Below are 10,704 nucleotides of genomic sequence, written 5' to 3' on the forward strand. Positions count from 1 at the left end.
GGGTTCACGCCATTCTTCTGCCTCAGCCTCCGGAGTAGCTGGGACTACAGGCACCTGTACCGTGCCCGGCTAATTTTTTGTACTTTTAGTAGAGAGGTTACACTGTGTTAGCCAGGATGGTCTCGATCTCCTGACCTCGTGATCCGCCCGCCTCGGCTTCCCAATACAGGCGTGAGCCACCATGCCCGGCCTATATAGATTATTTTTATAGTTCTAATTTGATCATGCCAAGTCAATGATTGAACTGTTATTAAATTTGTATTATGCATAAGGTCTTTCCCAAATCTTAAGGAGAGACAAATAGGAACTTGTTTCTGTCTTTCTTTCTTTGTTTTGTTTTTTTTTCGAGCAGGATCTCACTCTGTCCCTCAGGCTGGAGTGCAGTAGCATGACCATAGCTCACTGCAGCCTCGACCTTCCAGGTTCAGGTGATCCTTCCATATCAGCCTCTTGAGGAGCTTGGACTTACAGGCATGCACTACCATGTCTGGCCAAATTTTTAAACTCTTTATAGGGACAGGGTCCCCCTATGTTGCCCAGGCAGGTCTCAAAATCCTGGGCTCAAGCGATCCTCCTACCTTGGCCTTCCAAAGTGTGGGACTACAGCTGTGAGCCACCATACTTGGCTGAGAACTAGCATTTAACCAGTATCTAGTAACTCTGTGCCAGCTATTGGAGGCAAAGTAGGAAGAAGAGGGGCTGTAACATGAAGCAGCTCCCGAATTCCACCATTTTTAGTTGTGTGATGTTGGTCAAGTCTGAACTTTCCTCCTCTGCATCTAACTCAGATCTTAGCTGAGGTGACCACCTTCTTTGAGATATCAGTTCAATGAACACTCATTCCGCTCTCCTGTGATTTCAGAGGGACCTTCTCATCGTCATTCTGGCTCTGGGTCCCTCAGTCTGAGGCTCCCCCTCTGTCTCTCAGTCTCACCTGCATCTCCTTTCCTACAGATACTTTGCCCCCTTTTGCATCACACTGGTCCTAATGCTGGATGCTGACCTTTTTATTTTTTTCCCCAGATCTTTTAAATACGGCATTTGTGCGTATAGCAGATCACAGTGAAGACGTATGCAAGAATGGAAAAATTTTGCATCACATTTGAGTTCCTTAGCCATCACCATTCTGTAGGGAAATTTTTACTATTGGTACTATTGTTACTTTTCTCCACTATTTACAACTTTCCCCTATTTCTGTTTCTCTTCTCTTCCTTCCTTCATCTTCCCTCTTCTCTCTCACCCATAAATGTCTGCTCATTTCTTATGCAGAGCAGTTCAGATCTTTTTTCTTATTGTCTTCTTGCCATCTCTTCCTCCACAACCAAAGCACCAAGGCACTTTTGGGTTTTGTTCTACAGAAAGGTCGTTCCTTCCTGAAAATGAGGCTGATGGAGGGAACGCCACCAACTCTGGCAGCATTACTGAGGCTCATTCCCCAGTCTCTCCAGCGCAAGCCCTGGTGCTTTCCACTTCACCCAGTTGGTCTGACAGTGGCTGATCCTAGATAAGAAAGCACTTGGTAAAATGGGAAAGAAGATAAGAAGGTGTCATTATCATCATCCCAGAAGGTTGAATTACTGAAGTCACGATGTATCTTTCCTTCTCTTTCACTTCCCCATGCAATGACCACCAGAAATCTCTGTCCATTTCCCAGCAGCCAGAGCCGAAGTGTGCAGCGGCACTGGGGAAAGGTTCCGAATCTTCCGTGCTGAGAAGACTTACGCAGTGAAGGCGGGACGGTGGTATTTTGAATTTGAGACGGTCACTGCTGGAGACATGAGAGTTGGTTGGAGTCGGCCTGGTTGTCAACCGGATCAGGAGCTTGGCTCGGATGAACGTGCCTTTGCCTTTGATGGCTTCAAGGTGAGTGGACTTTGCCCTGTACCGGTCATCTGTGCATGCTGGAGGCTCGTCTCCTCTGCTGTTCCTCTTGGTAGCATCACAATACCAGTATTTTCCACAGCACAAACATGGAAAAAATATTTCATAGAAAAGCTTTTGTCCTCGTCGTCTCAAAACCCTTCCCCACAACACGTGAATACGGTGAAATTCACCAAGTAAGACATTGCTTTTCCATGGTTATCAAAAGATAAATCATCTTTGTGTATCAAAATGTTAAAGATACATATATAGAGGAAAAATGCATATACATTGATACAGCGATTCCATGTCAGGAGTTTAAGCTATAATTAATGGTATGTTTGTATAAACATTCAGTAGCTACACTTCTTAAAGCAGTGTTGTTTATGATCACAAATTGTTTTCATTTTCAACATTATTAGTAATTTCTATTAAGTTGGATGGAAGCTGGTCAGGTGTTTATTTTGTTATTTATATATTTATAAATGTTTAAAGATTGTTTTACATATGTAAAATATTTTGATTAGTAATATGGGCCAGGCACCTGTAATCCCAGCACTTTGGGAGGCTGAGGTGGAGGGATCACTTGAGGCTAGGAGTGCAAGACCAGCCTGGGCAACAAAGTAAGATCCTGTCTCTACAAAAAAATTTTTAAATTAGCCAAGCATGGTTTTTTGTTTGTTTGTTTGTTTTTTTGAGACAGAGTTTCACCCAATACTTACGAGGCTGAGGTGAGAGGATTGCTCGAGCTCGGGAGGTTGAGGCTGCAGTGAGCCATGATCATATCACTGCACTCCAGCATGGGCAAGAGAGTGAGACCTTGTCTCAAAACAAACAAAAAAATAACAATAACAATGTGTATATGATTATAGCCACAATATGATAATAATAGTCACTTTTGATTGATAAAATCATAGATTTTTTAAAGTCTTGTTTTTATTTTTTATTTTTTAAGTGAATTTATATTCCTTTTCACATGGGGGAAAAAGCTACTTTTTAACTAAGAAAAATAAAATTGGAATAAATAAACAATCATGAAGAGATTTGACATTTAGATATTTCTTTGTGTGAAATGTCCTGTGAGGAAAGCTAGGCTTGAAATTAGGGCAGTTGACCCACTTAGTTCTGAAACATCACATTTCCTGAATCCAGTTTTTTTTTTTTAATTTCAAATAGAAAATTTTAACACTTTTTTGAGGGGGTCAAAATTAGCAAACTTTAAACTTAAAAAAATAAAATAACAGATAGGCCGGGCGCGGTGGCTCAAGCCTGTAATCCCAGCACTTTGGGAGGCCGAGACGGGCGGATCACGAGGTCAGGAGATCGAGACCATCCTGGCTAACACGGTGAAACCCCGTCTCTACTAAAAATACAAAAAAACGAGCCGGGCGAGGTGGCGGGCGCCTGTAGTCCCAGCTACTCGGGAGGCTGAGGCAGGAGAATGGCGGGAACCCGGGAGGCGGAGCTTGCAGTGAGCTGAGATCCGGCCACTGCACTCCAGCCTGGGTGACAGAGCAAGACTCCGTCTCAACAAAAAAAATAAAATAAAATAAAATAAAATAAAATAACAGATAAAAGGTAGGTTTAGGTTTGTATCTCCTGAAGATCAGATGTAACGAACCAGAGTGGGAAGTATCCTGAGGAAAGTTAAAATAACCTTTACTCCCAATCAAGTTATAGGCAAGAAAGGATACTCCCGATTTGGGAACAGGCATGTGGTGGGTGGGGTTGGAAGGAGAACACTACAGCCAGGTAAGTGGGTTGGGCATTTTATGCCTTTTGATACCTGACGTAAACTTTTTAAAAAAGACAATGTTATATTGAGAAGAATTATGTCATTGCTCTGCATTGGCGACTCTGTCCGGTAACATACCAATTCACAATGAAGGTGAGGCTTAAGAAAAAGTCAAAAGATTTATCTGACAAAATAATTCACATAACTCAGGTGTACCTATAAATCAATGGAATATACTTGTAGATCCAAAAGTCACATTTATCAAAACTGTGTTTCAAATGTACTTACAATATGAGATTTCACTTTATGTATATAGAAAAAAAGGTTGGCATCTATATTCAATTTTTGGCTTGTTACTTCAGCAGATATCCTAAGGATATTTTTAGGTTTGATTTGAAGCTTTTTTACTCTTAGTATGTCACTGAAATGCTTCTAGATTTCCATTTTGTTGAAGTATCTGTGCCATCGGTTCTAAGGAATGAAATTTTATTTTGAAATAGATGAAAATTACACTATCATTTTCAATGACAGATGCCCAGCTTGATTCCCTAGCTCATAATTATTTGTATTTGTGGGAGTAGAGAATAACAAACCATATTCTGGGAAACATTCATTGTCGCAGAAAAATAATATATTCTAAAGGCATACAAGTTTTCTTTCAGCAGAAAGTATGTGAGATTAGATTTTTAAAATAATAGGCTCTCAAAATCATGAAATAGCTTTTGGATTTTTTTTTCAAGATTCAATAATATACCGTGTTAATATTAGGTAGGAATTTAGAATTCCCAGACAGTTCCATTTTGCTTAGGACATTGCAGTAGACAGATATGCCAGCTGCACTTTCTCCTGCTGTTGTGTTAATAGAAGGCGCTGCTGTTAAGTAGTGACAGAGTGGTGGGTGGGTGCCATTTTCCTGTCTTAGTCTGTGACAAGGGACTTTTCTGTCCTCTCTATAGGCCCAGCGGTGGCATCAGGGCAACGAACACTATGGGCGCTCTTGGCAAGCAGGCGATGTCGTGGGCTGTATGGTTGACATGAACGAACACACCATGATGTTCACACTGAATGGTGAAATCCTTCTTGATGATTCAGGTTCAGAACTGGCTTTCAAGGACTTTGATGTTGGTGATGGTAAGTCTACTATGTTTTGTGCTGTTTTTAAGTTTGCAGCACAATGAAGCTTTCATGCTGCGGCTTCCTAACCAGTTGTTTCTGTTTGAAGGTGAGTGAGCAAATGAGTTGCAGCTGTAAATCGTGAGGGTGCCATGTGACTGACTTGATCAGATGCCCTTGAAATTACATTATTAGAAATGCTATCTATACGACTTAGCTAGGATTTCTAGAAGGCTGAAATGGCTTTTATGAGTATGAATAAGAGAATAAATAGCAGATAAAAGAATAGGTTTCCATCACTGTTAAATTTTCATTTAGAACTTCCCTATTTCATCAGCTGCCTAGAGCCTCTTTCTGTTTATTCATTTCATAAAAATGAAATGAGGACCCATAATGGATCAGGTACTTTGCTGGATGCTGAGGCGACAAAGATGAATGAAACACTGTCCTGTCTTTATGTAGATTACAGATTACCTGCCAGGGGAGGTTGACACTTGTACAGTTTCTGTTTAGCGGCCAAGTTCTAAGACAGAGAAATGCAGAAAGCTCTGTGGAAGCACTATGCACGGAGTACGTGGTGCTGCTGCTGTGGGGCCCCGAGATGGCCTTTGAGCAGAGTTGTGAAGACGGAGGGTGGGCCAGGCGCGGTGGCTCAAGCCTGTAATCTCAGCACTTTGGGAGGCCGAGGCGGGCGGATCACAAGGTCAGGAGTTCGAGACCAGCCTGACCAATGGGATGAAACCCCATCTCTACTAAAAAATACAAAAAATTAGCCGGGTGTGGTGGTGCACGCCTGTAGTCCCAGCTATTTGAGAGGCTGAGGCAGGAGAATCGCTTGAACCTGGGAGGCGGAGGTTGCAGTGAGCCGAGATCACACCACTGTACCCTAGCCCAGGTAACAGTGCGAGACTGTGTTCAAAAAAAAAAAAGATGTAGGGTGTTGGTGAAGCAAGGAAGACATTTACTCCTCTGAGATACGATGCATTCCCAGTTAGGTGGCCTTGGCCACAGAGGGCTGTTTTATATTTAAATTAGTTTGATTTTTTTTTTGAGATGGAGTTTTGCTCTTGTTGCCTGGGCTGGAGTGCAGTGGTGTGATCTCGGCTCACTGCAACCTCTGCCTCCCATATTCAAGTGATTCTCCTGCCTCAGCCTCCCAAGTAGCTGGGATTGCAGGCATTTGCCACCGTGCCCAGCTAATTTTTGTATTTTTAGTAGAGACAGGGTTTTACCCTGTTTACCAGGCTGGTCTCGAACTGCTGACCTCAGGTGATCTACCCACCTCAGTCCCCCAAAGTGCTGGGATTACAGGCATGAGCCACCGTGCCCGGCCTAAATTTTAAAAAGTTAAGAATTGAGTTTCTTAGTCATACTGGTCACCATTTGGAGGGCTCAGTTCCCATAAGTAGCTAGGGATGCCCCTACTGGACAATGCAGAGAGCAAATATTTCTCTCACCACAGAAAGTTCTATTGGGTAGTGTTACTCTGGAGCATATAAACAAGACAATAGCTGATAAAAATTATATAATTATCTTATTTCAGCCAGGCATGGTGATTCACACCTGTAACCCAAGCACTTTGGGAGGCTAAGGCGGGAGGATAGCTGAACCTAGGAGTTTGCTACCAGCCTGGGCAACATAGCAAGACTCTGTTTCTACAAAAATTTAAAAAATTAACCAGGTGTGGTGGCATGTTCCTGTAGCTCCAGCTACTCAGGTGGCTGAAGTGGGAGGATCACTTGAGCCCAGGGAGGTCAAGGCTTCAGTGAGCTGTGATTGTGCCACTGTACTCCAGCCTGGGTGACAGAGTGAGACCTTGTCTCAAAATAATAATAATAACCTTATTTCAAAGATAAGCCAACACTTCTTTTCAAAATGGCTTTTGAATATATCCTGTGATATATTTGCATATAAAAATGTAAATATATTTGCATATACATAGTCTTGGATTTTAAGATATATACCTACCTCAACCAGTATTTCTTTTTCTTTTTTTTCCTCTCTCTTTTTTTTTTTGAGACAGAGTTTCACTCTTGTTGCCCAGGCTGGAGTGCAATGGCACATTCTCAGCTCACTGCAACCTCCGCCTCCCAGGTTCAAGCTATTCTCCTCCCTCAGCCTCCTAAGTAGCTGGGATTACAGCCTTGCACCACCACAACCAGCTAATTATTGTATTTTTAGTAGAGACGGGGTTGTACCATGTTGGTGAGGTGGTCTCAAACTCCTGACCTCAGGTGATCCACCCGCCTCAGCCTCCCAAAGTGCTGGGAATACAGGCGTGAGCCACCGCGCCCGGCCTATTTCTAATAGTCTATATAAATTTGTCACTGATCTTCAAAATATTAGCCAGTTCATTGCTTGTATTAAGTTTTGTATTCCTTCATTTAGCTAGCTTCTGAGCAGGTATGAACATTGTTTCCCTAACACAGATTTACAAAAATAATAGGAATTTTACTTGTGTAACTCAATATCTATGTTTAAAATGTTTATTTTTTACTTTTTGGAGATCCATAGTAAGTCTAATATGTATGAGATACATGAGAAGTTTTGACACAGGCATGCGATGAGTAGTAATTGCATCATGGAAAATGGGGTATCCATCCCCTCAACCTTTAATCCTTTGTGTTACAAACAATCCAATTTTACTCCTAGTTATTTTAAAATGTATGACTGAATTATTACTGACTATGGCCACCCTGTTGTGCTATCAAATATTGGGTCTTACTCATTTTTTTCTAACTATATTTGTACCCTTAATATCTATTTTGAACACTTACCTCTGGGTGGTGAAATTATTGCTCTAACCCTCCCCTACCTGTCTCCGTTTCTCTGATATTATTTTTAGGGATGTCAAAGTATTAGTGGGAAGGTAGGAGGAAGGCTTTTTATTAGTGTTATCTATCTGTCTATACTGGCTGCTACTATGAATGTGACCTAGGTTTCATTTTTTAATTCATTTTATAATTATTAATTATATTATATAATTAGTTATTAACCAATTATATAATATAATCATTAATTATATAATATTATATAATCATTAATTATATGATTATTAATTATATTATATCAATTATATAATTATTAATTAATTTAAAAATACTTGACTGCTATGCTTCCTTTCTTTGGATGTTAAAAAAATTAAATGCATGTGTGAGTTCTGTTTGTATGGTACGTGGTTCAGATAATAACACAGATTTGCAGAATGCTCATCCATACTGTTTAAGCACATAACAAATGTTCATGGTACCACTCAGTCGCAGAGACCAATCACCATTGCAATAATGAGACAGGCTCTGAAGTGTGTCACGGTGGCACATGGTTTTGAACAATTTTGGCTTTTGACTTTGTGTACTTCATAGAATTTTTAAAATTTAAAAACTGACTCCAACTTTGTATCAGTATCTCTATCATAGAGTTAACGTGGGATTTTGATGAATTGTCTGAAATTTTGTGGTTGATGTTGCTGGACTTTTAATAGAGGTTTTTGGAGGGCCTGCCTTGTGGTCTTCAAGGCAGGTTATAAGCTTTATGTAGCGATGATCATTAAGTAGTAACTTTGTAGGGGTCAGTGATGAATCTAAATTTTCTACCATAGAGAAGACTTCAGAGTTTATCCATGCCCATGATTTTTCAATGCTTTTTGGTACTGCAATATCTCTTCCCCGTCCCTCCTCTCCCAAATTAACTTTATATAGCTTCCCAAAAAAGCCCCTTAATTTACCTGTCACTACTGAGAGCTAGCCTTGAGATAGCTAGGGCTCAAAGGATCCAGTTTGAAAAACTATTTAGGGTTTTCTAGCACAGAAACATGCTGTGGTTGCTAAAGCACTAAAATGGATTGATAAGTGGTCTATTTTAAATTTTTCTTACACCTAGCCTGTCTTTATGTCTGTGTCATGTTTCATTTGGCATTTTTAACCATCTTCATAATTTCTTCTTATTGCTACAGAGAAAGCTTAGTCATTTATACATTGACTATTAAAGCATGTGGTAAGATGAATAAATGTAGAAATTATTATCCATGGAGGTATCTATATCTATATCTATATATATATATTCGTATATTCACACACACACCTAGACAGATGCATACGTACGTATATGTGTGTGCACACACACACACAGTCACAGGCTATAGATCCCTGTCTGGTTAGCTTAGTAGACAACATGGCCATGTATATTTTGACCTTTCTATCTTTTGCATAGTTTATACAACTGAAATGACATGCTGACCAGTATAAGTTGTTTCTATATAATATCAAGAAGAAAATCAGAAACATCTTTGAAAGACTGACAAGGCCGTCCAGTTAAATCCAGGTGGAGCTATGGCCGTCCTGGTTCTGGCAGAGGATAGGGTTTTTCCATAAAGGTGCTGCTAGGAACAACCCTATCCTCTTCCAGAACTAGATGCGAGCGGATCACGAGATCAGGAGATCAAGACTATCCTGGCTAACACGGTGAAACCCTGTCTCTACTAAAAATACAGAAAATTAGCTGCGTGTGGTGGTGGGCACTTGTAGTCCCAGCTACTCGGGACTCTGAGGCAGAAGAATCACCTGAACCCAGGAGGCAGAGGTTGCAGTGAGCCGAGATCGACCACCACATTCCAGCCTGGCGACAGAGTGAGACTTTGTCTAAAAAAAAAAAAAAAAAAAAAGCTTTTAGGGCTTTTCTAAGGGGCTTCAGACCTCTTCCTCAAATAGGAGCTGCAGCATCCCTCAGGAAATTCGTCTGTTAACTGGATAAAAACCAAATGACAGAAACACTGGTCTCTGGTAGAAGGAGCAAGACTCTCATGCCCACAACTCCTCCTCAAAACCACGCTTACATGGTCAAGATCAAGAGCATTGTTGAGCTAGAGTGAAATTCCACTAGAATTTCAGGGTTTAAAGGCTGCATTGTCTATGTGGCAGATCCTCTGTTAGGATTCTCCCTTCTCTTTGACTTATTAAAAATCTCTTCAGAGTATCTTTGGGGAAGGCAAAAGGATTCCTTGAATCATCATTTTTAAAAGACCCCTCTGACTGTAATGTCAGCAAAGGAATAGTGCAGGGCATGCGTGGAAACAGGTTTTGATTAGCTTAAGTTTTTCCATGAATTCTTGTCTCTTCTCACCATTGGACGGATAACCATTCAAAATCAGGATTGGGAAAGCTCAGGGAAAGAGGTTGCAGTGTTCACTCTTATGGACGGAATCCTAAGATTGCTTCTAGGAATCTCTCCATGGTGTACACACTATCTTATATAACCCTGTCCTCTTAAGCGCCAGCAGAACTTGTGAATATGATGGGGTATCACTCATGATTAGGTCACTAAATCAGTTTACTTTGAGTTAGTCAAATAGAGATTATACAGGTAGACATGACCTAACCAGATGAGCCCTTAGGGATTGGGCTCTTCCTGAAGTCAAGAGAGATACAAAATATGAGATAAATTTTCCTGCTAGACTTGAAGAAGCAAACTGCTGTGGTATGGAGAGAGCAACATGGTGGGAATCTGCAGGCTGCTTCTGAGAACTGAGAGCAGCCCCAAGTTCATAACTGGCAAACAAACAAACAAAACCCAAGAAAACTCAGTTCTACAGCCCAAGGAACCAAATTCCCTCAACAACCAGGGAGCTTGGAAGATGACTCCAACCCTCAGATGAGAATGTAGCCCAAGTTACCATCTTGATTTTTATCCTCATGAAACCCTGAGCAGAGAACCCAGCCCTACCGTGCTGGACCTCAGAGCTACAGAACTATGAGATAAGAAATGAGTATTGCTTTAAATGGCTAAGTTTGTGGTAGTTTGTTCCATAGCAATAGAAAACCAATATATTGATCAAGGGGCTTTCTTAGGTTCATCTGAACCTTCAGACCCACCAGACTATCAAAGACCACCCATGACACCAGTCTGTTTAGAGAGAAAACAGGGATCATGGCTTGCTAGTAGGGCAGCCCCAGGGATTCCTCTTCCCAAAGAAGTGTTTTTAGATGTACGTATAATTCTCC

At 41.0% G+C, this 10,704-nt stretch overlaps 1 protein-coding gene across 1 annotated transcript in view; it reads left to right on the forward strand.

Moving 5' to 3' along the window:
- RYR2 (ryanodine receptor 2 (cardiac)) overlaps window positions 1-10,704 on the forward strand; it is a 592,347-nt gene that overhangs the window by 324,297 nt on the left and 257,346 nt on the right. Inside the window, exons 30-31 of the mRNA XM_011935762.1 lie at window positions 1,655-1,863; window positions 4,552-4,726. Of these exons, the coding sequence (XP_011791152.1) occupies window positions 1,655-1,863; window positions 4,552-4,726 (384 nt within the window). The remainder of the gene's footprint in view (window positions 1-1,654; window positions 1,864-4,551; window positions 4,727-10,704) is intronic.

The sequence above is a fragment of the Colobus angolensis genome, unplaced genomic scaffold, assembly GCF_000951035.1.
Source record: "Colobus angolensis palliatus isolate OR3802 unplaced genomic scaffold, Cang.pa_1.0 Scaffold148, whole genome shotgun sequence".
Taxonomy (NCBI): domain Eukaryota; kingdom Metazoa; phylum Chordata; class Mammalia; order Primates; family Cercopithecidae; genus Colobus; species Colobus angolensis.